The 27236-nt window shown below is 48.8% G+C and overlaps 2 protein-coding genes across 4 annotated transcripts; both read right to left on the bottom strand.

Moving 5' to 3' along the window:
* On the bottom strand, positions 1-4753 carry yars1 (tyrosyl-tRNA synthetase 1). 2 transcript variants are annotated; one of them, XM_037474119.2, is made up of 14 exons: positions 4610-4753; positions 3904-3970; positions 3677-3823; positions 3379-3554; positions 2881-3010; positions 2590-2670; positions 2221-2313; positions 2009-2144; positions 1848-1933; positions 1618-1753; positions 1398-1507; positions 1098-1291; positions 883-1024; positions 2-534 (listed from the first exon to the last, which is right to left on the bottom strand). In XM_037474119.2, exons 2-14 carry the CDS (start codon positions 3958-3960, stop codon positions 424-426), a joined length of 1599 nt encoding a protein of 532 aa, XP_037330016.2. In that variant the 5' UTR covers positions 3961-3970; positions 4610-4753; the 3' UTR covers positions 2-423. The 2 variants fall into 2 exon arrangements, with proteins under 2 accessions (XP_062414407.1, XP_037330016.2); XM_062558423.1 differs by lacking the exon at positions 4610-4753 and having other exon boundaries at positions 1-534; positions 3904-3969.
* Positions 4754-8645: 3892 nt separating this feature from the next.
* mfsd2ab (MFSD2 lysolipid transporter A, lysophospholipid b) lies at positions 8646-18368 on the bottom strand. 2 transcript variants are annotated; one of them, XM_062558513.1, is made up of 15 exons: positions 18142-18368; positions 16914-17013; positions 15628-15753; positions 14753-14877; positions 12297-12420; positions 12076-12154; positions 11802-11977; positions 11611-11701; positions 11087-11205; positions 10853-10936; positions 9767-9850; positions 9566-9678; positions 9335-9478; positions 8852-9028; positions 8646-8763 (listed from the first exon to the last, which is right to left on the bottom strand). In XM_062558513.1, exons 3-15 carry the CDS (start codon positions 15682-15684, stop codon positions 8709-8711), a joined length of 1428 nt encoding a protein of 475 aa, XP_062414497.1. In that variant the 5' UTR covers positions 15685-15753; positions 16914-17013; positions 18142-18368; the 3' UTR covers positions 8646-8708. The 2 variants fall into 2 exon arrangements, with proteins under 2 accessions (XP_062414497.1, XP_037330541.2); XM_037474644.2 differs by lacking the exon at positions 16914-17013.
* Positions 18369-27236: the final 8868 nt, after the last annotated feature.

Genomic DNA, 27236 nt, shown 5'->3' with positions numbered 1-27236 from the left:
ATTCAGCCATGTTTTATATTAGAGTTGATGAATCAGTTTTTATTTAGCAACGAAAGGGGATTTCAGCCCAGAAACCAAGTCAACATTTAGTCCATTTTTAAACAGTGTAGATTCCAGAAATCTGTCTCTCTAATTGTACTTGTAGATTTAAGTGTGTTAAGAACACCATAAAAACAACAGGTAAAAAATAGAAAGAAACCGTAATGAATCACATTTAGCACTTTTAAAAACTAACTGTTATAATGCAGTGAAAGCCAGGAAACAGAATTTGTCAGAGTGTGTCCAAAGCACCCAAGACGTTTGACATCAATGTCCCATAATTGTCCAGGAAAGACATCCAGATGAGGTGTGGCCGTCGTTGCCGCGGCGATCAGTTGGCTAGAGCGTTGATGTGAAGTGGCCGGCGGGTGAAGCGCGGCGCTTCTAGCTGACGTTTCCCCCCCTGAGCGTCTTACATGTGATCTGTCCGAGTTTGGTCAGCAGCCGCTTGTCTTTCCACTGAGCCACACACTCGTCTGATATCTTCAGGTCGGCCTGCGGGGACCCCGAAAATAACACAATGCTAAAGAATACACAGCGACTACCTCACGGATGGCAAGAAATGATCCAATATGTGCTGATTGGGAAAATCATGGGAAATAAAATGAATTTGAAAGAAACACAAGGTTCAGACTCCTTTTCCAGGGAGGTTTCCAGTGATTTTTTTCTTTGAAAGTCTGATTTAAAATGGCAATATTCTTCAATTTGGGAAAATCTAATCAACAGTAGTAGTTTAATCACTAAAGTGGAAATTTCATTTTTTTTCCCAGGATGCTTTGGTTGCCCTGATAATGAACAGATTCTTTCCGAACGTTTTAAAAGCCCAATCTGACTATAACATACCTGCACTTTCTCCCACACCTTCTTCTTCGGGTTGAGGCGGTCGTCCGGTTTGCCGCTCTCATGCCCCTCGACAAAGACCCGCTCTCCTGGGGACGAGCCCTCTGGAGGCTCCAGAGGCTCCACCCTCCTGGGCTCCCCTTCGCTACGATGAACCAACCAAAGAGAGTCAGTGGAGGATTCATGTTTAACAGAACAAGTGTTTTTTTTCTACTCACATAGAGGCACAGAGCAGCATGGCTTGAGACTCGATCCCTCGCATCTTCTGGGGTTTGAGGTTGCACAGCACCAGCACCAGTCTGTCCTGAAGCTCCTCCTGCGAAACAAAAGCCACCAGCCCGCTGACCACGGTCCTCGGCTCTGCCTCTCCCACGTCGATCTTCTCCAGGTAGAGCGAGTCGGCGTCTGGATGCTGGACGGAGACAGAGGGCGCCGACGCGTGAGCGCAGAAGGAAAACACACAGAGCGCCACACTGGTCAGCTCATCGGGGCATCCAGGGACGATCTGGACGTCCTACCTTCTCCACGCTGATGATCTTGCCCACCCTGATGTCCACTCTGGAGGGGGCCAGGTCGTCATCCTCTCCTCCTCCTCCTCCTCCTCCCTTTGCACCCTTTGCTGCTCCTTCTGATCTCACAGACACACACAAAGCAGCTGGTTGACATCCCAAGTTACGCATTTAGATTGAAAAAAAAAGGGTGCGAGACGCCAGAGGGGACTCTGGGTAGAATACTGACTCGTCTTTGAGGGGTCGGGGTAGGCGGTGTTGGTGAGCTTGCGGAGCTCGGGCGACTCAAACTTCTTTCTGATGGGGTCTAGCAGTTGGTTGAGTGCCACTTCAACCGAGGCCTTCAGGTCTCCGGGATGGACCGACTAAAGGAAGGTGATCAGCAGGGACGTTCGTTAAGGAGGCGCCATTACCTTGTGTTTGAAACATGGTGTCTTATGCTAAAAATCTGTACTTTACCTCCTCAGCAAAGTCCTTCTCCACCTCCTCAAACGCTGTGTAGATTTTGTCGCCGCCCCACTTTGCGTCTCTTTTGATGCAGAACTCTGAAACACAACAAATCCCCGCTTTACCGACTGGTTTCACACGAGTCAGAGGAGGAGTCTTCCGGAGTTTCCTACCTCCGCGTAGGGGGAAGACCACATGTTTGACGAAGGAGAGGACTCCGTTGTTCTCGATGTTACCGGGCTCACAGAAAGCCTTCTTCAGCTTCTTCTTCACATCTCCAGCCGAGTCCAGCAGATCGATCTTTGACTCCTGCAGACCACAGAGAGGATGTAGAAGTAAATGCCAGACAGATATTGTATATTTCTTCATTGCAGCTGTGACGTACTTCCTCTGAGGAGCTCATCTTGGCCCCCGTCAGTCCCGGCACCATCGGGTTCATGAGATGGGAGCGCTTAGCGTAGCCAAGAGAAGGCAAGTACTGGAGAGAGAAGAGAGGCTTCAGTTAGAAGATGTTTTACAGTATTTTGTATTCTGAAAACGGCTTCATGCGATCACCCTGTCGAGCATTTATTGTTTAGCATTTCTATAAAGAATCTTCATAATCTATTTTGTCTAAAAGCATCTAGGAGGAAATACATTTAAGTGGTTCAAAAAGAAGAATTTGAAAAAAAAAGTGCTGATATTGAATGTGAAAATGTAAGATGAAAAGGATGATAAATAACGTGCAAAGATGTAGACTGGAGGTAGACGGTACCTTCTCTGCCAGAGTGAAGATCTTCCTCTGGTCAACTCCTCCAAACTGGGCGTCCACCTTCAAGTACTCCTCGTCCAGGGCCTGAGAGCAAAGATGAATTGAGTTTACTACACAAATGATAACGGCAAACAACATTTTCCCGTCAACCAGCTCTAATTTAAAAACAGCTTTTCCATTGAGTGTTACTATTCAATTTAAATCGGAATATGAGAACCCTGTCGTTCCCGGTGTCACACTACGCCTAAGCAGCAGTGGCACAAGTTTCTACTCCATCCACAACAGTGGTGTTACCTGTAGACCCGGGTAGAGGAGACCACTCAGCAGGGGATGCTCCACCTGTTTGACCACCTCAGCTCCGGCCTTCTTAGCATCATGCTCCGTCACCATGGAGGACAGACGGTACACATCCAGCGTGTACTCTCTGACGGACGGGAAAGAACCCGGGTTTAGGTGTGTGTATATGGCTGCAGGTTCAAAAAGATCAATTCTAACCAGATCAACCCAACTCCACGGCCTGCTCGTGTCGGATATCCAGCAGCAGGAAAAATTAAACGGATGAAAGAAGAGCTCCGGGTGACCCAGCGATGGGAGATATTTACAAAGCTCTCAGATCAAGCTGCACTTGACCCGACGTTTAATTTTCTTGTGTAGCAAATGGTACACCACTGAATTTTTTTGTAAAACTCTGTGTTGCATGATGACAATAAATAAATAATAGTGTGACTAAAACCCTCAATCCTTGACCCACATATTGAGGCCGTCTTGAGTCCTGTCGGCAGCACGACTGACCTGCTGAGCTGGTAGTCGGTTCCTTTGACAAACTTGAGTTTATCTAGGGGCACACCAATGCTCTCCAACATGGCCTTGATGACCTGTTCGTAGTACTTGACCCTGAGCTCCAGCAGCTCCCAGGGGGCCTTCATGTTGTCTAGAAAGGCGTGCAAGTCTGCAAACAGAATAGTGACCTGAGGGGGAAACACAGAAGAAGCAAAAACAGGGAACCGCCCATATAAGCAAGTGCAGATTAAATCCAATTATTGAACAACAGACACGGTGCTGAATGAGATCCCCCCCCCCTCCCACTTACCTCACATCCGGCCTTGAGGAAGTCCGCTATCTTGGACATGGGGACAAAGTAAGCCACGTGGGGTCTGCCGGTGGTCGCCGTGCCCCAGTACACCTTCAGCTCTCTCTCCTGGAGAACCTGCTTCAGCTTCTCCTCTCCGAGGACCTCCTGCAAAACACGCGTTGAAGAGATGTATGGCGCCGAGCTACTGTCCCCCTGAGAGTGTTTGTGTTTGTGTAATGCTCCACCTGGAGGTTCCTAGTTATGAGGTGGAGCTTCTCATCCGGACTTAGCTGGTCTGCCATGGCGCAGAGTCTGAGGCAGAAGAAGAAGAAAAAGAAGAAGAAGAAGGGGGGGGGGGTTTAGGCACAGTATGAACCAATGTTGTCATGTTGCACTCAGCCACTTACAAGCAGGTATCGTTACAAGAAAAATGTAGATGCAAACAGCGAGAATTCCATCTAAGTATTTTTATTATGTGAAAAAAATAGTGTTGCTCAACTTATGTCACAGATGCTGAATTTGCCAGAAGGCCATTGCGGCTTATGAAATACGTTAGGCCCTCACATCCAAGCAAGCTCGACATTGAGGAAAGAACATCAAGACCTCAAGTTAACGCTAAATAGACTCGGAGCCGTTTCAGCACAAAGAGGCAAGCTACTAGCTAACGTTGGATACGACTCGTTACCGAGTCCCAACGCTTCGCTTCATATCCGAATAAACTATTCGGTCAACTTTAAGGCCGAATGTGACCGGCTATCCTGCTTTAAATGAACGAACGAGTCCGCTGGCGCTACGTGGCTAACGTTAGTTAGCAACAAACCCATGTGAAGCTAACGCTACTCAGCTTGGGTCACGCGGCAACCGGTTTGGAAACTGAATCGTCACCTTATTGAAAAAAAATAAAAAGGATAATTTTATTTTAACGCCATAATGTACAACCTGCTGACTCACCTCAAACCTGTCTTCTTGCTATGAGACGTGGGTGAGTTTGCCGGCTGTCAGTGTGTTGCATCAGCGTCAGCTTCCACTCGGTGATCGATTCCCAATAAACTCCAGAGGAAAAGCAATCGAGCGCAGTGACTGTGATTTTGAGGAATAACTTTGTTATTGCGGAGTTGTTTTTATTTCCCAATTACGGGAGAAAAAAAAACAGAACAGCAATGAATAAACGCTTGTTGGACCCATTATGAAGAACTCTATCCTGTATATGAACTGTCACCTCCAGATCACGTTAATATACAGTGCAGGTAAACAGACAATACAGTTAAAATAATACCAACCCGAACAAATGGACTCCAATATCATGCGTGTTAATAAACATCGATTCATCACAAATTTAAAAAAATGATTAATACATTAAGAAACAACGAACTGGGGGCTTTGGAGTCATTAAGTGTCTTTTACTCTACTTGGTGATCCAGCCTCTCTGGCTTTTGACATGCAGTCCGTTTAAAAAAAAATTTAAAAAAAGATTTCCTTCCCTTAAATCAAATGCATAGCTCAAACCTCGAAAATTCTATTACACGGGTTATATCTCTACATCTCACACAGGTGATCCTGCTCCCTCCCAAAAAGTAGAAGTCAGTTAAAATAAAATTACTTTATAATTAACAGATCGGGTGGTGTGACGTCCAGTGGGTCTCCACCGGGTGGCTCCGTCGGGGGGGGGGGGGAATGTTTCTTAAGTCCATGAAGTTGATAACGTCAATATAATAGTATCTCTATATGTATATACACTCACCGGCCACTTTATTAGGTACCCCATGCTAGTAACGAGTTGGACCCCCTTTTGCCTTCAGAACTGCCTCAATTCTTCGTGGCATAGATTCAACAAGGTGCTGGAAGCATTCCTCAGGGAGTTTGGTCCATATTGACATGATGGCATCACACAGTTGCCGCAGATTTGTCGGCTGCACATCCATGAAGCGAATCTCCCGTTCCACCACATCCCAAAGATGCTCTATTGGATTGAGATCTGGTGATTGTGGAGGCCATTTGAGTACAGCGAACTCATTGTCATGTTCAAGAAACCAGTCTGAGATGATTCCAGCTTTATGACATGGCGCATTATCCTGCTGAAAGTAGCCATCAGAAGTTGGGTACATTGTGGTCATAAAGGGATGGACATGGTCAGCAACAATACTCAGGTAGGCTGTGGCGTTGCAACGATGCTCAATTGGTACCAAGGGGCCCAAAGAGTGCCAAGAAAATATTCCCCACACCATGACACCACCACCACCAGCCTGAACCGTTGATACAAGGCAGGATGGATCCATGCTTTCATGTTGTAGACGCCAAATTCTGACCCTACCATCCGAATGTCGCAGCAGAAATCGAGACTCATCAGACCAGGCAACGTTTTTCCAATCTTCTATTGTCCAATTTCGATGAGCTTGTGCAAATTGTAGCCTCAAGTTTCCTGTTCTTAGCTGAAAGGAGTGGCACCCGGTGTGGTCTTCTGCTGCTGTAGCCCATCTGCCTCAAAGTTCGACGTACTGTGCGTTCAGAGATGATCTTATGCCCACCTTGGTTGTAACGGGTGGTTATTTGAGTCACTGTTGCCCTTCTATCAGCTCGAACCAGTCTGGCCATTCTCCTCTGACCTCTGGCATCAACAAGGCATTTCCGCCCACAGAACTGCCGCTCACTGGATGTTTTTTCTTTTTCGGACCATTCTCTGTAAACCCTAGAGATGGTTGTGCGTGAAAATCCCAGTAGATTAGCAGTTTCTGAAATACTCAGACCAGCCCTTCTGGCACCAACAATCATGCCACGTTCAAAGTCACTCAAATCACCTTTCTTCCCCATACTGATGCTCGGTTTGAACTGCAGGAGATTGTCTTGACAATGTCTACATGCCTAAATGCACTGAGTTGCCGCCATGTGATTGGCTGCTTAGAAATTAAGTGTTAACGAGCAGTTGGACAGGTGTACCTAATAAAGTGGCCGGTGAGTGTATATTTGCGTTATGTGCTTTTCAGGTTGACGTTGCAGTTTTTGTTGTTGATATTGACAGAGATGGAGCAGAAAAAGACAATTAGCCATGAAGTTCAGCTAGGTGTTTTATGCTAGCTGCTAAGGCTAACAGAACCGTGACACTTCCTGCATGAGTTTGTACTTCAAAATAAAAGAGTTTAGTAAAACTATTTGCACATCGAAAACAAATAAAATAAAGCCCTCAATTGTGTTGAGAATACTTCTGCGTCATACCCGACATACTAGGTTATGTGAAGACGATGAAATTACCAGTTGCTTAAAAAGTGACAATACTTTTACCCCGGAAAGGAAAATATAGAATCACAGCTTGACAATATACTGGGACAAAACTGGGACATTAGATGGCAGTAGTTCCCCATAATGTGTAAATGAAACTACTGTTACAGTTGACAGCAATGTTATAATTTTTGGTTCTCTACAATACATTTGACGTATTTCTTTATCAGAGCCATTTTCTAAATGTTCAAGTGGAGTTTTAACATATTTTTTGTTCACTCAACCGAACAAAAAAACAGGAGGCCATGTTTTGAAAAACAGGCTTTTGAGTTAAATAATTATATGTAGGCATTTTGGTTCATTCGCCACAGAATTCAAGTAGAGACATTCGAAATCAGTTGTTTGTTCTGCTCCAAGAAAAGTTAACCCGTTCACTGGTCACTTATTAGTGTTTATTAACAATATTTTTTTTCTCATTCTCCACATTTCCATAAATAACTACATTAGAAAACAGTGTTTAGAGGTCCTTTTCACAGCCACAAATATCAAAGATATTTACAGGTTTACATACAATATATACATATGCACAGGTGGCATGTACACAAGGCTGCTCTGTGTCCCCCCCCCCCATCAGATTAAAGCTCACATTTGGCTACAAGAGTCATGAAGGAAGTTTACCTACAAACCATAAATGACAAAATACTGGTAAATAAAACCAACAAGATTTACAGGATTTACAATTATTAGCGACTGAGTCTGGGGGGAAATGGCAAGGTGTTGGCATTCAGTATCCGCTACTAGAAATAAGGAATATCTAAAGGAAAAAAAAAAAGTGAAACGTGAACATTTCTTGCATCAGCATGCGTAATATATGACACTGTAAGTAAACATTTCCATATCAAAAAGGACACGAGCCACGTCAACCCACTCATTAGATGACATGGACCGAGAGAATTACAAAAGCCTTGTGCATGTTCCTTCATTTAAAAAAACAACAAAAACAAACACACACACACACACACACACACCACAAACAATACAAAGAAGAAGTTCCAGTCTTCCAGTTGTCTTTTTTTTCACAATGATGTGCTTCCCTTTTTTAATGCATATGAAGCCAAGACATCAACATGCATTGAAAGGTGGGGATTTTTTGGAAGAAAATTTGACTTCACAACCAATGCAGTTGGAACCTCAGAGGCCTTTAAACACTGCGCGAAGCACAACTTCCAGTAACATGAATTCAAAAGAACAGTCGAAAAGTCAAAACTAATAAATATTTAAACAATGATATGACTGTCAGTAACTGCAGTGGCCACCGTTTGCTCAGAATGAATTAACATTTTGTTCCAAAATAAAGCTTTTCCCGTCTTCAGGAGCAGGACTAAAAGTAATAATGTAAGCAACGCAATCGCAAGCCGACTGCTTTTACTATTGTAGTGGTTTCAGCACTATGGTGAGGAACTAAAACAAGTTCTTAGAGCATCACATTATAACAGCTTCTTAAGCGTGACGGGATATTAGATGCAAAAAAAAAAAAAAACTGACGGATTATTTGTAAGATTACAAAAACATATAAACATGGTCAAAAATACACACCGAGGCCACGACGCAAGAGCGTCCGCTCCGTCAGCTCTGAATATTAAGGCATCGTCACGGAGGACGTTTGTCACATCTCTATGAAGTCGTCTAGCGTAGTGCTCCACGGGGCGTGCCCAATAACTGCAGCACTCCCCTCACACTTCACGGATTGTGCAATTTCAATGAGAAAAGCCCCCCCCCCCCCCCCCCCCCCAAAAAAAAGATTGTTTCCACAAAATACCACTCCGTCTGCAACCGATCAGATCATAGGGACCAGTTCTGTCGACTCGGTTTCGGAATCTGCCTCGTTATCCCTTAAAGTAAAAAAAGGAAAAGTTCAGTTGGGCAACACACACACACACACACACACACACACACACCAAAGTGAGGTAGGTAGGGTACCTTTGTTCTTGTAGCAGTTTGCGGTTGCCTTGCCGCCGCTCCTCGGTGATCGGATACGAATACAGGACGGCGAGGCCGATGAGGATCAGAACTATGGGTGCGGCCGAGACCAGAACCTTCAAGGTGATGCCCACCTCCTCTGGTTGAGAGCAGCCTCTGCTGATGTAGCCGGCAAAACTGAACAGACAAGAAGCACGATGAGGAACACGTTTTCACACAATGCTTTGATATGGATGAGCCATTTATTAGGAAAGACAAGCTCTTTGTGGACTCTCATGTGCCACACACACACACACACACCTGACTGTACTTTAATTGGATAAAGGCGAAAGGAATTCCTTGCTTTGATGTGGGATTTGGCTTAACCTCATTTCGTTTTTGGTCTCAGTGCAGTAGAAAAATACTTAATGAATAACTGGCAAAGCCGCTTTGAATGATTTACAATAATGGGATGTGTGTGTGTGTGTGTGAGCGATGACTTACTCCAAACTGAGAGTGGAGATGCCGAGGGAGACCCCGGAGGCGAACTTGGTGAAGAAGACGTAGAAGGAGTAGAAGAGGGCCTCGTGGCCGGTGGAGTTGGGGTTTTGCACCTGGAAGTCGTCGACCACGTCGGGCAGCATGGACCTGCAACAGAACACAAGTCAGAGTCACAGACGCCTCCATTATAACTGGCACCCTGGAGACGGAGTCAGCAGGTGGGGGGGGTCTCACCAGGGCAGCAGGAAGGCGGCGGCCACTCCGACGCCGGAGGCGAACGAGACGAAGTAGGTGACGATCAGGTTGCTCTTGATGGACACCACCAGGATCATGAAGGGAACCACCGACTGGACAGAGGGGGACAAAAAGGCGTCAGACCACCGCCGCCCCGTCTGAAACCGCCCCAAAACAACAACAGGAGCGGAGGAGCCTCACCAAGCTGCCAGCGCAGACCGCCGTCTTCTTCCCAAAGCGCGTCAGGAACCACTGCCAGAAGGGGATGGCCAGAGTGGCAGACAGCTGAGGGGGAAAGAGAGAAGAGGTTTCACCGGAGGAAGACCGCCGCGACGTCGCAGTAACGACGGCGCCGGACTCCTCGTAGCCGCCAAGGACACCAGCGATCAGGCTCCCAAAACTAATTTGGGGGGTCCGCTTGGATCAGTCATCCACCTTCTCTCACGGTGAGCCAAGAGCTTCCTCATCTTCAAAGCATCCGGTACGACCTCAATGAGTCCGAAAGGCCTTTTCCTGCATCTTCTAAAACCGTCCTCATTACGGACGTCCGTGCTAATCAATAGTGGAAAAAAGTTAACTTGTGTTGCATGAGGAAAAAAAACTAAAAACATACAAAAGGCTCTTTGTGTTTGTTGCAAACTCGCTGCTCTCGTACAACGTTTCATCAGCAATGTTCTCCGGTTCTCACACAACACCAGTTTGAATCCATCTTTGTGCCAATCAGACCTGAGCAGAGCCTCCCGAGTTGCTGCCACGTCTCAGATTACTGAAGGTTAGCATCTCTTCCTGGTGATTTGGGAACCTCCCAAAAAAGAAATTCCACTACTAAAACGTACGTAAAATGAAATAAAGACAGGTCACCGCCTCGCCTCCGTAATCCGCGCCATAATGTAAAGGATCACGGCATCTAATCGGCTCGACCTCACTGCGCTTTAACAGGAGAAGGCTTTCTTCGGGGCGGGTCCAGAGGGATTAAACAGGCGGCGAGATGTGGCTCCACCGCTGCCCGTGGGAACGAGGCGACATTCAGGCCGAGGAGGAGGAGGAGGAGGGGGCAGCACACAAGTACACCCCCCCCCCCCCCCCCCGCCGAGGTGGACCAACGATTTACGCGCTGGCCCGGGAAGCTTTTGTCTGCACTCCGGAGCTAACGGCGCCACCGGTATCCACGCGAAGGATGGGGGGGGGCGCTCCGGGTCCCACGCCTAACACGGCGCCCATCGGAGGGGATGGCGCCTGAAAGACTGCCACCTGTGTGTGTGTGTGTGTGTGTGTGTGTGCTCTCACCATGATGACTAGCAGTATGTTCTGGAAGTCGTTTCTGAAGCCCAGAGTGGAGCTGCAGAACAGCGCGAAGTTTCCCTCCAGAAGCTGCGGGAAAAAAAAAAAAACACAAGAGATTTATTCGGTCAGATTTGGCCAAATTTAAAAAAAAAAAAAAGTTAACGAGTGAAGAAGAGCCCGTTGGACTCATTCTTTCAGGTCGCTGAGCGCGCCGTGAAAGAAAGCGCGTGTACGCACCGTGAAACCCAGCGAGGTGAAGAGGAAGACCATGACCAGCTTGGCGTACGGCCCGTGTCCCATCACCACCCTGATGCCCTGGAAGAATCCCATGGGCTCCGATTTGGGACGACTGGAATCTGGGAGAAAACAATCCGTAAAGGATGATGCTGAATTACAGCCAATGAAACCCATTTTCAAACTATGGTCATCAGTCACTGGTCATAAAAACGCTCAGACGGATGTTGGGAGGGGAAAGGTTTCACTGTAGGGCTGCATGATGTTGAAAAAGGTAACTAAATGCAATCATTTTTGCTCTATATATTGCAATTGAAGGCCACATTAGAGGGGGAACAATGAATGATGTTCTCATGCTGGCTTCAGAAACAAAAACAATTATATTGTCACATGTGTTTTCTGTGAAATGACTCGAGAAAAGGTTAAACCTCTTCATAGTGAAACTTAAAGAGAAGGCCCGCCCAACCAAACAACAAGAAAATGAAAGAAAGACAAGAGGATCAAGGACTGACACATTATCGCCTCACCCTTCTTCTCCTTCACGCCAGAGAAAAGCACAACGGCACAGAGGACGTAGATGATGCAGATGACGCCCGAGGCAATCATGTAGGCCGCTTTCTGCGAGGGCGGGAACAAGAGAACGAGTGAGCAAAACGCCACTGGGGGCTGGAAAGGTTAGAAAGGGGCCCCCGCCCCCGTCCCCCCCCTGTCGGCTTACCGTGTGGTCCAGAGAAATGACGGGCCCCGACGCGTTGAGCCCGGCGGACGCGGACAAGTTGCTGGCGTTCGCCACCATGTCCAAGGGCCCCGGGAGGCAGGGAGCGTTGGCCATGCCCACGATCTGCCCCTGGATGGCTGTGCCCAGGACAGTGCCCATAACCTCCACGGTCATCCCTGATGGAGAGAGGGGGGGGGGGGGGGGGGGTTTAAGTCATCAATGAGGCGGCAAAAATGGCGCCCGAGACGCACGCCTTCCACGCAGCGACACTCACTGTAGGCGGTGGCCGAGTCTCTCTCTCTCTGCTCCGAGCTGATGAACATGGTGAGGGCCGAGTACGGCACGTGGAAGCACTGGTTTGGAGAAGAAGGCCAAAAAAGGGAAGAGAGAGAGAGAGAGACACGTCGAGAATGAAAAGAAGAAGCATGAAGTCATCCATTGGTGAGCGAATGGTTAAAAATCAGATCCCACACCGGGCTCGAGTGCCGTACTCACAGTCTGCAGGGTCTGGAAGATGCAGTAGAAGAAAAGGTACCAGATGACCTTGCCCTCCTCAAAGGGGGGGACGAACCATATGAGGAAATAGGCCACCACAGCCAGAGGGGTGGAGAGCACGATCCTGCAAGCAGGAGGTGGGAGAAGAAGGAGAGGAGACAACGCCATCAGGGGGACGGAAAGGTGACCCCAACGACCTTATTCCACGTGGGCACAACGTTCCCCCCCCCCCCCCTCTGGTCACCGATGGGTGCCTCCTGCTGACTAGCACTAATGGAGACACAATGCTCCTGGCGAGCCCTTGGCGCCTTCGGTTATGGGAAAAAAAACTGTTCAAATGAGGCAACGCCATGTGTTCGCAATAACAACCCCCCCCCCCCCCCCCGATCCCCCTCGCAACCTGCAAAGTTGTGGCATGAAGTCATTTTATGGGGGGGGGGGAAACCAAAAAAAAAGGTTTGCAGGAATACAATCCCTTTGCGCCCCCCAAACAAATGGCTCATGAAACACAGCCACTCCTTAAAGATCCGAGAGTCAAGAGGCCGCGTGATCACAGGAAGAAAAAAATGCAACTTCTCGCCAGGTGATTTCAAAACAAAAAGAGCTGAGAGACTGAGACGAACCGTGTGGCGTGGTCCCAGTTCATATCGCGTACGTCGATGCAGTGAGGAACGCATGCTTTCATTTGACTAAACCCGGATTTCTTCTTTGCCAAAACGCCAAGAAGCGCGTAAAATATGGAATGCAGTTTTATTCAAAATTAAATAAATACATAAATAAATGAAATATACATTTGAAATACATCGTGAAATGAATAAATGAGGCAATAAATACATAAATATTAAATACATTTAATCATTTCATGGTACTTTTATTTCATAATGCCACTTTATTACTTGCTGCTCTCGTACAACAACAAAAATGTGCACTTATGAAATAAAAGTAGCATGAAATGATTAAATGTATTTAATATTTATTGCCTCACTTATTCATTTCACGATGTATTTCAAATGCATATTTCATTTATTTATGTATTTATTAATTTATTTAATTTGGAATAAAACGGCATTTCATAGTAAAAGGCCCAAAAGAGCACGAATGGACTTGGATTTAAATGTGATGTACTTGGAAAACGCTTCCAAAAAGGGACCCTATCTGGTTGGTTTTAAAACAGACTTTCCCTTCAAATCAGTTTTCAGCCCCTTAAACTTTGGAGCGACGTTCTCGTGATCACCCGGGACTTTTCCCTGCAGAAACAAAGCAAAAACTCGGGTTCCGTTGTAAAGAGCAAACATTGACAGCCTCACACTTCACGCAGCGTAAACATCGGACACGCGGGGCCAACGTTCGGAGCCGCAGCTGCTTCCGCTTCCGCTTCCGCAACTTGAACTGAAGTAAACTCCAGGATTCCTGTCCGTCAACGGGCTGCCGAGCCACGCGGAGCCGGCCTCTCATTGGCTCACGCGCGTGGTGTGTTGTGGGCTGGACCAATGAGGGACCAGTGCGGCTCCCCTCCCTCCCCACTTCCTACACGTTGCTTTCAAGACACAGCTTTTTTCCCCCTCTTTCTTCCCCTCCTTCTTTTCTCATGCGTCTTCAACCACACCCATCATCTCCTCCTCGTTTTTTTTTCTTTTTTCTTTTTTTTTTTTTAAAACTACTGTGATGAAGATGCCGATCATTCCTCCATCCTACGAGCCCCACACCCACCCAGGACCACAGATGCACCACCAGCAGCAGCACGGCTTACTTACTCAGAACGTCAGCATCTTGATGTTAAAATGATGCTCAAGTCCATCAAAACAAAACGAGGTTTCATTCAAAACAAACGATGCATGAAATGATCATTTCCTGGATTAAATTGATTTGAGATGTACACGCACAGAAACATGACTTTTGTCTAAATGCGATGTTCCCAGTAGCTTTGTGGACATTCATTGATTGTGGTCTGAATCATTTCTCGGCACTGCAGTGCTCAGACGGGCGAGGTTCCATTTCGAGGAAACTGTTACAACTGTCAAAACTTCCAGTGGTTAAAAAGACTCATGTTTGAACCCGAGGCCTTTGGGAGGATTCTCTCCGATAAATGGTCGGCATGCCGGCTCACACACACACTTCTATTCAGCAGGTTATTTTATCACCTGGGTGTTCAGCCCAGTGAGTGAGTGTAAACACTCAGCGAAGGTCCCGCAGCAGTAACTGCCTGAGCATTGACCCATAGTAACCTCCTGAGACGTGACGCCGGTGATCTTCTCACCAAGCCCCGCCCCCAAGCACCCTTCACATGTACAGTGAAGGGGCTGGAAAACGTGTGATAAGTGCCCCAGTGACACACACGTAACTGGGCTCCATCAACAACGTAATGGAAACTGCCCGAGAGGGACACAAACATCACAGCTGGAGGAGCAGCAGGGGAGGGTGGGGGGGGTGGGGGGTTGGCGTGGAGTCAGACTCACCACGGCAGCATGCGGCCGAACCGCGTCCACGGGCTCCGGGACACCAGGAAGCCCACCGTCGGGTCCGTTATGGCGTCCCATGCTCGGCCCACGAACATGATGATGGAGGCGTAGAAGGGATCCAGCTGAGACCAAAAGGGGGGAGAAGGTGAAAATCAATGTTTGTGTTTTTTTTTTTTTTAAGTAGACAAATCTGTCTTTTGATGCTAAAGAAATAAAAAACATGCATGTGCAGTGGTTTTAGTATTCGTTGGTACGTGTACAAGCCGTAGATAGTATTCGGCTTCACAACGTGACATTACAGTGAGGAGTGGTCCGTCATTACATAGAAAGGCACCACTTAGCACAACAAGGAGGAGAGACGACGCCGCCCCCCCCCCCACCCCCGACTGTACAATCAGCGCTGCAGACTCTTGATCTACAATCCCGGTAGCCGGACAAAGCGAGGCGCTGGGGAGCGGTTGACTTTCCATTTGAGGCCTCAACCGGGAGATTAGTGTCAGGGCCCATTAAAGCGAGCCCCCCCTCCCCCCCCTCCCCAAAGCCTTTTGATACAGTGAAACAGAAACTTTTTTTTTCATCTTTTTTCTTTTTTTTCGGGGATAAGAGCCCCTTTGTTGGGGAGCTGTTGGCGCCCAACGTTGTCTCTTGCGTGTGCCCCTGTGAGGGGTGGTTTGAGGACGTGGGGGGGTGGGGGGAGTAGGGGGCGGGGGTCTGTAAATGCCACCGCGCACACAGGGCAGCAAAGGAAGGACAGTGTGTTCCCTTTACCGCTATGTTGGTCCTTCAGCAGGCAGGGGGGAGGGGGTGGTGGTGGTGGGGGGGGGGGGGACATATTTAGGTCCCGACATGTGAAATAGTGTAAACCAACTCACCTGAGCTACGTCGAGCAGATAGATCTGCAGAAAGAACCCCAGGGCGGTTCCGGTCATCTGGTAGGGGGCTCCGCCGACGGCGTAGCAGAGCTTGCTGCAGACCGACAATTTGTTTTCTTGTTCATGCTGGGGGGGTCGGGGGCAAAGAAAAGAACAGTTAAACAAGTGACATAAGACTTTTACGATGTACGTCCCTGCTTAAGACTCGAGTGTCGACATTTGACTTTTCCACAAAAAGTCGTCAACCTGCTTCTCTGAGAAGGCTTTTCTCAGGGCTCGGGGGGGGGGGGGGGGGGGGGCTAAGGGGGGCTGAGCCCTCGTAATTATAGGAGGCTTTGCTTCTGCGCAGGAGACACTCGGCCGCTGGATCCGCACAGCGCGTCTACAAATACAGCAGCACACGTTCTCCGTCTTGAGCCATTTAAATCTTTGCGCCCGGTCCGATTTAAAAAAAGCCAACACAAAAGATTTTCGGTGCCTCGTAAAGGAATGCGGCCCGAATTCTTAACCGCTACGGAAAAAGCAAATAGTCATTTTGCGTATCTCCCTCCCCCCCCCCCCCCAAAAAAAACAACTGAACTCTTCTTTGCCATTACAGATGTGATCTCAACAAACAAGCACTGCAACAACTCCTTTGGCAGCAACACAACTGTATGCAGATCAGTGCCCGGGCATGAAAACACCATGGCGTGTCTCTCTCACACACGCACACGCGCACGCGCACACGCACACGCGCACACACACACACACACACACACACACGCCAAAGCTCTTTTGCAGCAGCCCGGCTGGCTAAATATGCCAATGACCTGCCAGTTGGCCCACTCCTGACCACAGAGGGATGGAAACACACCCTCCGCTCTGACCTATCACAAGGTAGCGTTTGCTGCACTTTTTCAGGTCAGTGAAATAGGAAAAAAAAAAGTTATTGACCTCAGGGAAAAGAAAGGGGAAAAAAAACAATAAATAAAAAAAGATTCAGGCTCGCACGGCAGGCACATTTCAGCATTCCTGTCACGGACGTGCATGAGAAAGACCTCATCCGAGATCACAACACGTCGGCGTGGCTGCAAACTACTGAATGAACCGGACGTCTGGTTGATACACCTAAAACCGGCCTTTGTTATGGTGACAAAAAACTGAAAAAAGAAGCACTGCTGCCTTGTTGCGCTGCCGCCAGGTTCTTATTTAAGACGATCATTCAAACTTCAGTGACTGAACACAACGGCTGCCATTCACCAGGTGGACAACCTGGCGCTTTAGTTTCCAGTTGACATCGCAGGTACCTTCTCGTGTGGAGGTTTGCTTGACAGTGCACTAGTGTGCCGTAGTTCACATGGCTTAAGGGCCCATTAAAATGTATCTTTCACCACTCATCCCGGAGACCTGTTACAGAAGAGAGGATGTGTTGATTGATGTTAAACACACCCAATCTGACTCACACGGCTTATCTGATGCTGATGTCTCAACATTGATATGCAAGCCTTCCCATTACTGCTCGAAATGCTACTTAATACGTGTGTTTCCAGAGCTACCAGTATTATTATTATTATTATTATTATTATTATAGGAAAAACACTGTCAAATGAACATCCGCAAACGTGCGCCCCCCCCCCCCCAAAAAAATACCCGTGGTAGCAGAACGGATTGTGATGATGAAAGAGATTATTTAACACTTTCGCTTCTGCGGTGTCTGACACGTCGTCTTGTGAGGTGATCGCTGCCGCGTTCACGGCTATCGGAGATGTGGACGTCGAACCACTTCGCAACACAAAAGTAGGTCTTTGGAGCAAAGCCAGCAGCTGGAAAAGCCGTTCTCATAACACACGGGTGCAATTTTATTTTTTTTTGCCAGCACGACGTCACAAACAAGACGCCCGTTTCCACTTAACGCCAAAGGTTTAGTTGCATTCAAACACGTGTCAGAACGGGAGGCCGTGAACGCAGCACTACAACACACCTACGGTTTGCTTGGCGATTGAATTCCACACACTAACGAATATGGAGGATAAGACCGAGATAGGTACTGCTGATGCTCCACGTCGCCTCACGGGAGAGAGAGAGACGTTTACAGTGAGGGTGCACATCATTTGAATCAATGGATTAAAGGCTAACTAAGGCGGATTCATTTAAACGATTTGAATTACGCTTCGTGATATTTCAGGCAGGGGGGGGGGGTTACGCTGGCGGTATCCCGCTAAAGTGGCAATAAATCTCAGATTTACCGACCGAAAATGAACGATATGTCCAAGTTTTTGATCGCCATCCATCATTTCATTCACTCGATGGACCAACGAGTCGCGTAACGCTGTGAAGAAACATCACAACCGGCGAGGAGGCGCCGGGCGGGCACCGTTAAAACGTGACTGACTCCGTCCCCCCTCGCGTCGCCTCGCCGGGCGCTGCGTTCAGTCAAAAGAAACGCTCTCGTGATTAAAAAAAAAAAAAAAAACCGGTCCATTTAAACAAGAAACTGATTGATTTTTTATTGTTAAATGAATGAATGTAACGTACCTTCTTGGGGAGCGTGATTCCATTGACCGCGCCGACCGGTTTGTCCAATAAGCTGGATACGTTGGAGTATTGTTCGCCCCCCTCTCCTTTGGCCATGGCCGAAAAGAGACGCGTTTTCTCTAGCGACCGAACGCAAACAACGTGGGAACACCTGACAGGTATCTCCGGTGGCCTCTTGAGAGATTGTGCAGTTACGTCGAGGTTGTGCAAACTAAGAAGATGTGGAGGCAGTGAGGGTGGGCTGTAGTAATTCATACAGCGCCCCGCCCTTTGAGGGAGGGGGGGGTGGGCGGGCTTCCTGTGACTCATGGACTGCCGTCGTAAAACTCTCTCCATGGCGTGTCATATGTTGCGTGTCTTAAGCGACACGTGTCATTGCGTTACAAATTGCTGTGTTGAAACAGGATTGCAACACAATGCATTCCAAATTACACCTTAATGAGTAACTAAATAATAAGTGCCCTCAGACTGCCTGTCAAAAGATGCCAAAAGATGCCAAAAAGATAAGAGTGTTGCAGTCAAATGTGTTTTCTTGCTGTGTGCAACTGGTTGAATAATGGACTCTATTCTCTATTTAACAGGAAAACAGTTTTGTTGCTTCTCGGGACACGTTTTGAATTATACAAACATGGTCCCGAAATAAAAAAAAAAAGTAAATGAGTAAACTTTGCATCCACAGTCTTGTGTGCGCCCCGTGTCAGCTCGACGTCGCCTCCTCCCTCGGTACTGACCAGATCCGCGAGGACGGCTTTCAAAGTGACCGTTTCACCGCCGTCTGATGCGGACGCTCCGTTCACACCGGATTCCTCGCGTGTGGCCCGGGCGAACATCGGACGTTACACACATGGCGGTGCAGCCTGAAGGCCTTTCCTCAAACTCGGGGGGGTCTTATTTGCTGTGGCGAATGTACACCTTCCCGTTATAGCTGAGCGCACACACACACACACACACGTACAGTTTGTGGGCAAACTGGTTTGAATGCTCATCTCTGTGCCCAGGGCCGGAATGGGGGCGATGCAAAGATGTTTGCGATGTTTAATCATGGCTGTCACGGTCTGTCAAACCATCCACAAACACACTCACACAGGCACACACTGACAGGCCTCCACACAGGTAGGAGCACCTAATGCCTCTGAAGGTCAAACATGCATTCACAGCGCAGCTTTGTCTCGGAGTGAGAAGGCACCCGCATATCGCTCTGTGTGAGTCCGTACATGCAAATCCACGCGCTGCAGCAGGTGGAGTAAAACATTGTGCTGCAGCAGACATGAGGATCTGTACTGTGTGGGAAAAGTGTCCCTTCCTGTTCCTGAATTTCTCCAGGCTACTCGCTCAAGCCTCCGCTCACAATTGGAGATCATTTTGATATCATTTAAGAGTTTTGTTGTGATGCTTTCAGGGGGGAAAAGACAAGAAGAGAGACGTTGAAATGGGAAGGCGACTGATTGTGAAGTTTACTCCATTTGTTCCAGGCCTACTATTCTAAATGAAACTTAAAAAAAGGAAATATGTTCTACAGCCTCATCAGATCTGACATTAGTTCAGGCTAGTTTTAGGAAACCTATGATAGATATTGCTGCAGAACTGACTTTACTTCTGCTATTATTATCAGGTGGCAGTTACAGATATCCGGATGGACTTGATTTTCATGGTCGTCTCAGCCAACAGTTTACGGCGACTAAAGGATTAAAGTCTTAGCCCGAAGAATATTTCACTTTGCATGTGTCAAAAAAAAAGCAATAACTGCATTTGAAAGAATTGCTTTTCCATCAAAAGGACTACGCAACGCTACCAATTAACTTCTGACACTACAGTCACTTTATCAGTGTGCTGCTCATGAATAGAGAAGGACTTAGACACTGCGCGGTCTGCGCAAGGTGTAGCCTAACAACGGCGTACCAAGTTCTCCCATCATTCACGTGTGTAAAAAGCGACTGGGGGGCGCTACGTAGCTGCAGGTGGGACGGAAACAGGATATTCAATGTTATGTAACGCCGTCACGTGGTTCGTCACCAGGCCGTCAGGTGTGTTCCCCCGTGAGGACGGTGGCGATTACGCGTTGTCTCCGTGAGACAAAATACGCTTAAAAAAAAAAAAAAAGAACCGGTGCTTTCTAACCAGTGGGATTTTGTGTCGGACCTCTGAGTTCTTAAATGTGCTCCGCGTGGCTTCCACACAAAGTAACCCGACTGAACAAACGCGTCGCCTCTGCTGTGATCCCTGCTAACCCTCCAGGGCACTGAAGAACAAAGAGTCAAACAAGATTCTTCTTCAAACCCGACGCCCTGCTGTGACTTGTCCACCACTTCCCTTCTCGGACAACCTGATACTTGTGTGATTCTGGATGATGCAACACTTCCTGCAGCTACATCAAGACTGTGGGACAATACCGATGCACGGCGTGGTGGAGATGTGGCGGACCTTTTCTCCTTCCCCCAAACTCCAGTGGAGGGAGTTTCATGCACCCGGGCTCACCGATGCTTGGTGGCGGTCTTTTCTTCGCCCTCATCGCTTCTAGAACTCGCCGCCATTAGAGGCGCGGCCTCCAATGGCCTCGCCTTGAATCCACATCCTGCAGGATGCAAGCCCGTCTGTTTCTGCTGTGCTGTACTGTTGCCTTTAGAGGATCTGCAGCTTCTTTTCTTTTTTTTTTGCACTCTGACGTTGGCATGTCGCCCGGCGGGTTGCACATTTCCAACAATGAAACGCCCCAACCCCCCCCCCCCCCCCCCCCCCCCGCCGGTGCTCTGGAGCCCAAAAAAACAACACGCTGCGTTTTTAGGGCTCTTTCTCTCCAGTGGCAAACTTCACGTCTCCGTATTGGTTCTCCTACCAATGAAGCCGCCGGGTTTTGGAAGGACGTGCCCCCCCCCCACCCCCGATGCCAGTGTCGCCTCGTTCTGTGGAAGCTGGGGTGACAAGTTCAAAGTTCGTTTTTTTTTCATGGCTCAGAGTGTCCAGAACATTGAACCTGGCTGTGGGGTCAGATGTTTCCCCTCAGGATGGTGGTGTCACTCGTGTTTCTGTTGGCACACCTTGTGCTCCGGGGGTTGTCAGGCCCTCATATGTTTGGTCGTGTCAGGGGAGGCTCGCATTAAACCACAGCCAACCGTTTCCCGTATTACTTCGGCTCCCGCTGCGTTCTCATGGACAGTCCTGTTTACTTGATTTTAGGGGGTGGAGTGAACACTGACAAGACAAAACAAGTCTTCAGAGTCTGGGGATCAATAAAGGTGGAGTCTCATCGCGTTACAGCAGGGTTCAACTGGGGTCCGCTGTGTGTTCTCTGCACAGCCGGAACGCAACAAGTGGAGAGGGAAAAGAAGGCGAAGATGCCATGAAATGCTATGGATCAGTATGGGAAAACGTCCCACGCTGAGAGATACCTTTTCTAAAGTCAGCGGTGCTCTGTGTCCGGATGAGACAACGCAGACACCGGAGAAGACATCCAGGGACGTTCCAGGCTAAAGGCTAAAGGATGGCGTGAGAAAAGAAGAACGGAAGACAGACCTGAAAAAAGAAAAGAATGAAATGTGCCGCAGTTGAATTAGCAGGAGACCCAAATAGCATTTTTGTTCTTCAACAATTATTTCATGTAAACCTCAACTTCTCGTTCTTTTTTTGATCTGTAGACATTTTTCGATGAGTGTTACGACCTTCAAATGACCCCCCCCTGCACGCCGATGTCTAAATACCTAAAGAGTGAGTGCGCCTTAGAGGCTCCTCCCCCCACGAGCGAACCAAGCCGCGTCCCGTGCTGCCCGTGGAGCTGGTTGCGCCTCTCTTTGGGTGCTTCCAACGCGTTGGTTTGTCCTGAAATATCAGCTGCATCCCCCCCCCCCCCTCTCGCGCCACCTCACATGAACCACAAATAAACAACAAGTCCGTCTGCTTGAAGGCGCAATCAGGGGTACAGTATAGATAACTGGCTCGGACGAGTTAGATTAGATTAGAGGAGATACGGAAGATGTGACACGACACTGGGTCAGCTGACGAGTTACGCTCCGCTCAGCTGAGCTCAGGAAGGCGCTTTAAGTCCGTCCCCAACAATCCGCCAGGGCCTTCGGGCAAAGGCAGAAGTTGAAGATAAAGTGCTGGGTGTTCTGGCGTGAAGAAGTGTGCGTATAACCGAGCAGGTAACGTGCAAACATGAATGACCTTGACGCCGCAGCTTCTTAGAAACGCGCGTGAGCACGCTCTGCGTTGTGTTTTGACTGTCCTGCTTCCTCTTCGCTGTGGATCATATGCTCAGGGCCCAAGGGGGGGGGGGGGGGGGGCGGAGGAAGGTCACTATGGTGTGACCGTGTAGTGATTTAGCCAGAGGTCACCTCAGGCTGCCGGAAGGTCATTTTGACTCTCCGCAACCCAAAAACCCACGCGTGCGTCATGGGTCAGAGTAGCTCGGCCCAGCGGGGGGCCTGGGCCGAGCTACTCACGCATCATGTGACGAGCAGACGACAGGAGCAGCTGGGGAGCCATAATTGCCCCCCCCCCCCCACGCCCCCTTCCTCCGAGCAGCTGACTGTGTATGGTGGTGCTCTGTATTTATGTTTAAAACGGAAACCGTGACGTGGCAATGAGTGTGCAACAGGCTGTGTGTGTGTGTGTGTGTGTGTGTGTGTGTGCGTCCATTGGGAGGAAATAGACAAGGACAATTAGAAGGAAGTCAAGGGTGTCCGCTGCTGCCAGCCTGTGGACTCCTAAAAGCTGTGTGTGTGTGTGTGTGTGTGTGTGTGTGTGCGTGTTGTTCTCATAGCCGTGTGCGTCTCTCTCTCCGTGCGGAGCGACGTGAGCTCGCCGTCCGTTATCTTTGTGACCTAATGTTCTCGTTAATGTTTCCCGCGCCCTCTGACCCCCCCCCCCCCCCCCCCCCCCCGACACGCGGCGTCGACCAAGCCGATAACACCGAGTTAACCGCCAGCAGCGTTTCCTGCAGCCCGAAGGTGGGTCGATCAGAACAACGTGAAGGGCAGGAAGGGTCACGTCATGACAGCACCTGCCCGGAGGCTGATGCTGTTTGAAGTCAGCCAGATGTTCCATTCAGCAACAAGAATGTTGTTGCGCAACACGTGGGAAGTGTTTTCCTGGTAGAACGTACGGACCGGTTGGTGTTTTTCTTCTTGTGCTCTGCTACAATCGCATTTCATCTCATCTCTCAACATCGATCCCCCCCGGGTTGAGGAACACTGTGTCCATAGTTGGGGGGGGGGGGGGGACTGTGAAGTGACCTGGTCCCTTTGGGCTCCCACACTTTATCTTTGCAGCTTTGCTGCCTCCTGCTGGATCATTTGTAGAGTTACAGTGTCTGTGCTGACAGCAGCTCCAGATCAACATGCATTTCTAGGAATATCACATGCTGTTGCCGTTCTGTACAGTAAAGCTTTAATGCATTCTGCATTATCTCTGCACAGGCAATGCTATCACGAGGATTCACTCACGAGCTTATTTCCCGCTGGGAGAACGTTACCAGATTGATGAGAGTTGACCCCCGAGAGGTGGAAATGCTTCCTATAGCCACAGCTATATTAGCTCACGTGGACGTTTCTTGACTCCTGGGTACTTTATCACCTCAAGGTGAAGTCTATCTTTTTTTTTACAAGGGAGTCAGTGAGTATATTTAAAAGGGACACGTTCTCCTACTTTTCGTTTGTCTCTTGCGGTGATTGTGATTGCTCTTGTGTGCAGGAAACCCGCCTCCCCAGCAGGGAGCGGCACAGCTCCAGGTTCCCGCTAAGCGGGGGGGGAACTCGCCCCCGTGTGGGCTGCAGATATCCGGCTGTAAATCCTCTTTTTGGATGGTTCGTCTCAAGCGGAATGACCTGATCCCCAGACCCCTGACCCAAGGAGGAGTGTGTTCCGCACACAAAGAGCGGTGGGAACAAACCAGTAATAAAGGAAAGCTCTCCCAGCTCCTCTTTCGGGGGAGGGGGGGGGGGTGCATTATTTCTCTTTATTTCTCCTCTCCTGTCGTCCTCACTTTGCTGATCCCAGATCCTCAGTTGTGCCTCTTTAAGCGCAGTATTGGATGATGATGTCACGCCTACCTGTCCGACTGAAGGAGTGATTAATCACCAGCGGGCCCTCCGGTGGGGGGGAGTGTTGGAGGAGGGGGGGGTGGGGGGGGAAGAGGCAGGAATTAGATTGGAATGAGGAGGGGGCGAGGGGGGACAGGAGGCTGATCAATCACTGTGATTTACAGGCCTGACCTGAGGAAGAACGACCCCTGGAGGATGCTGCAGACGGACGCAAAAAACACGCGCAGCGTCACCACAGGCGCGTGTGCACGGGGGGGCGGGGGGGGGGGGGGGGGGGGGGGGGGGGGCAGGTGCCACGGCCGCTGCTTCTGCCACGCGTCACGTGGGTGAGAAACCCAGAAACCAGATAACAACCGCCTCAGCACAGAAGGATCCACACACACAGAACAGATCGCATATTTCCAGGGAAAGTAAACGCCTGCCCCCCCCCCCCCCCCGTTACTCTTCCCTTACCTCCTCCCCCCCCTTCTGCTATCATCTGCTGATTAGCGGCGAATTGTTTCTGTCCCTCCACTCAGAGACGGAGACATCTGTCGGTATCCAGGGCCGGGGACACATGGAGAGCCCCGGGGCAGGAGGCCTCTTCCTGGGGCACCGCCCCCCCCCCCCCCCCCCCTCCACATCTCTTTACATCACCATCACCCCCGCATTTAAGGTCGGGCTGCCGGCTCGTTCCTCAGATCTTCCTCATCTCCTTTGTCTTCTCTTCAACTGCTGCCTTTTGTTTTCCTGGATGCACAAAGGGTATTGAGACTGTAGAAACATTAGCATTTCACTGTCTTCATCCCGCCCTGACCCTTCTACCCCCCCCCCATCCCATCCCATCCCCTCCTCCTCACCCATCCCCTCCCCCAACGTAGTAGCATCACAATGGCGGCAGTGTGCCTCCCTCCCCACGGTTAAGATGTAACAAGATATCCTCATTGATATCAGCCCATGATCGGATCTGGCCAGTCTGAATGTCTGTGTGTGTGTGTGTGTCTGTGTGTGTGTGTGTGTCAGAAATCCATGGTTTGGTATTGGGGGGTGGGGGGGGGTTCTTTTGTACAGTGCAGAAGACAAAAGGCGATGTTTCCTCCACTTCTTTTTGAAAGCGTGCTGAAGAAATGTCAAACTTTGAAAATAAATAAATGAATAAGAGACGAGAAGCGAAAGCGACAAAGAGCAAAGCGTGTGGTTTGAAGGACGTGAGCGGAGACGTCATCTTCTCTTGGAATGGGAAGCATCACGCTGCTCTTTAGAGATCTCAACGACCAAGCTGTTTATCTGCTTTCCCGTGATGTGAAGGGCAAACGAGGTATTTGGATCCCTTATTTACCCACTGCTGAAATATCCCAATGTTTACAACAACAACCAAAAAAATACACATCAAGAATACAATATTTCAGCTGCACGCTACGAGTGACCAGGTTCACAGGGTGCATCACACCAAAGTAGCTCATGAATTTAATGAAATACATTCTTGCAAATGTGTACTGTTTCTTAAAGTGGGTCTTTGTGTGTGTGTGTGTGTGTGTGTGTGTGTGTGTGTGTGCCTGCACTTTCGAGCATGACTGGCTCCTGGCTAAGTTTCTTACAAGAAGAACGGCGGCAGAAAGATGCCCGAAGTGACTTGAATTCCTTTAGACTGTGACCTTCTGCCTGCAATGTCAGAAGGTCACATGCTCCACAGAACACACACACACACACACACACACACACACACAGTGGCTGCTTCAGTTGAGGAAGAGCTGCAGGACTTATTGTCAGAGATTGTTGTATTGTCGGCCGCTTTTTGCTGAAGAAAAGGACGCATGTGAAGAGTCTCGTGTTGTGACCGAAATCACGAAAAGGGAATAAAATAATTAAAACAACACTTTTCCTCAGTTAATGCCCACGGCTTCCGTAATGGATTTGTTTGTGTCTATTGACTCCGGGGGGTGGTAATTGTCTCCCCATCTCAGTCTGAGATGAAGGTCTCAGGTACTCAGAGACCCTCGATGCTGACAGCCTCGTTTTGACTTGGACCTGAGTAACTCGGATCATTTTATAATCAACCAAACCCACCAAAACACTTTAATTCCTCCTCAACAGCCACAAAGAAAACATCTCCCCCGACTCATGAAGTAAAATCAAATGATTACAACTTCTGAAGTTCTTTCTCCTCTCTCCAACCGAGACAGATGTCGCCGTCTATCAATCTTCTCTGCTGACAAGCAGCCTCTTCTCGTCTTCTTTTGTGTGTGTGTGTGTGTGTGTGTGTGCGCCCATCTGTGTCCGGGTCGTCCATCTGCAGGTTACCACACATCTCCGCCTCTCCCCTTTGCCTCCAGGCTAGGAGACCAGTCAAGGACCGGCATTGATCCGTGGACCTTCTGAACCTTCGCCCCTTTCGGCTTTCTACACTAAAGAACAAAACACAAGCATTCATTCACAGATGAGTCTTTTTTTTTGTTGTTGTTGTCTGTGATGTAGAAATGAGGAAAATTTTTATCACCTTCAGGTAGACACATTTAGCCCCCCCCCCTCTTTAGCGTCTGAATGCTCCTCTGCTGCTGGTCTGCCCGAGCAGGTGTGAGGTGTGAATTGCCAACAGCGAGTTCACCAAAGTCCTCCCTCTGCAGGAAGATGCTTGCTGCAGCTTCACAGAAAGAAAGAAAAAACGGAAACAGGGACGCTGTACAAGTGGAAGAATGTGTTTGAAGTTGCTAAATGTGCTACCTGGAGCTTCGGACCGCCCCAATCACATGTTGACACGTGACCCGTTTTGGACGGGAGGATATTGAGTTTTGAGGATTGTGGCACCTTTATACTGCTGCTCATTTTCATTTTAGAGGGTCGGTGCAAGCTGTTGTTTTGACATCTGCTCTGCCTTCAAAGTGCCAGGATGGTGTTGTCTGCACACACACACACACAAACACACACACACACACACACACACACAACCCGTCAAGGTTACAGCTTCACGGTGTTCAGCAGCCAAGTGAGGTCTCTTTTTTCTCGTCACGGGGCCCGGAGAGCAGATTCAAGGACGCCGCTTCATTTTTGTGGACGCATTTGTGTGTAAATTCTTGGACGAAT

Source organism: Pungitius pungitius, chromosome 17 (genome assembly GCF_949316345.1).
Source record: "Pungitius pungitius chromosome 17, fPunPun2.1, whole genome shotgun sequence".
NCBI classification, from domain to species: domain Eukaryota; kingdom Metazoa; phylum Chordata; class Actinopteri; order Perciformes; family Gasterosteidae; genus Pungitius; species Pungitius pungitius.
Note: the sequence above shows the minus strand (reverse complement) of the source record. Positions and strands in the feature narration are given on the sequence as shown.

Coding starts and splice junctions, on each gene's coding strand:
- yars1 (XM_037474119.2), bottom strand. CDS start 3,960: ATGGCAGACCAGCTAAGTCCGGATGAGAAGCTCCACCTCATAACTAGG. Junction 2,145..2,220: donor AGATGAGCTCCTCAGAGGAA/GTACGTCACAGC, acceptor TGTGGTCTGCAG/GAGTCAAAGATCGATCTGCT. Junction 1,508..1,617: donor CCCCGACCCCTCAAAGACGA/GTCAGTATTCTA, acceptor CTGTGAGATCAG/AAGGAGCAGCAAAGGGTGCA.
- mfsd2ab (XM_037474644.2), bottom strand. CDS start 18,237: ATGGCCAAAGGAGAGGGGGGCGAACAATACTCCAACGTATCCAGCTTA. Junction 12,421..14,752: donor TTCGGCCGCATGCTGCCGTG/GTGAGTCTGACT, acceptor TCCTGCTTGCAG/GATCGTGCTCTCCACCCCTC. Junction 11,206..11,610: donor TGGCGTGAAGGAGAAGAAGG/GTGAGGCGATAA, acceptor GTTTTCTCCCAG/ATTCCAGTCGTCCCAAATCG.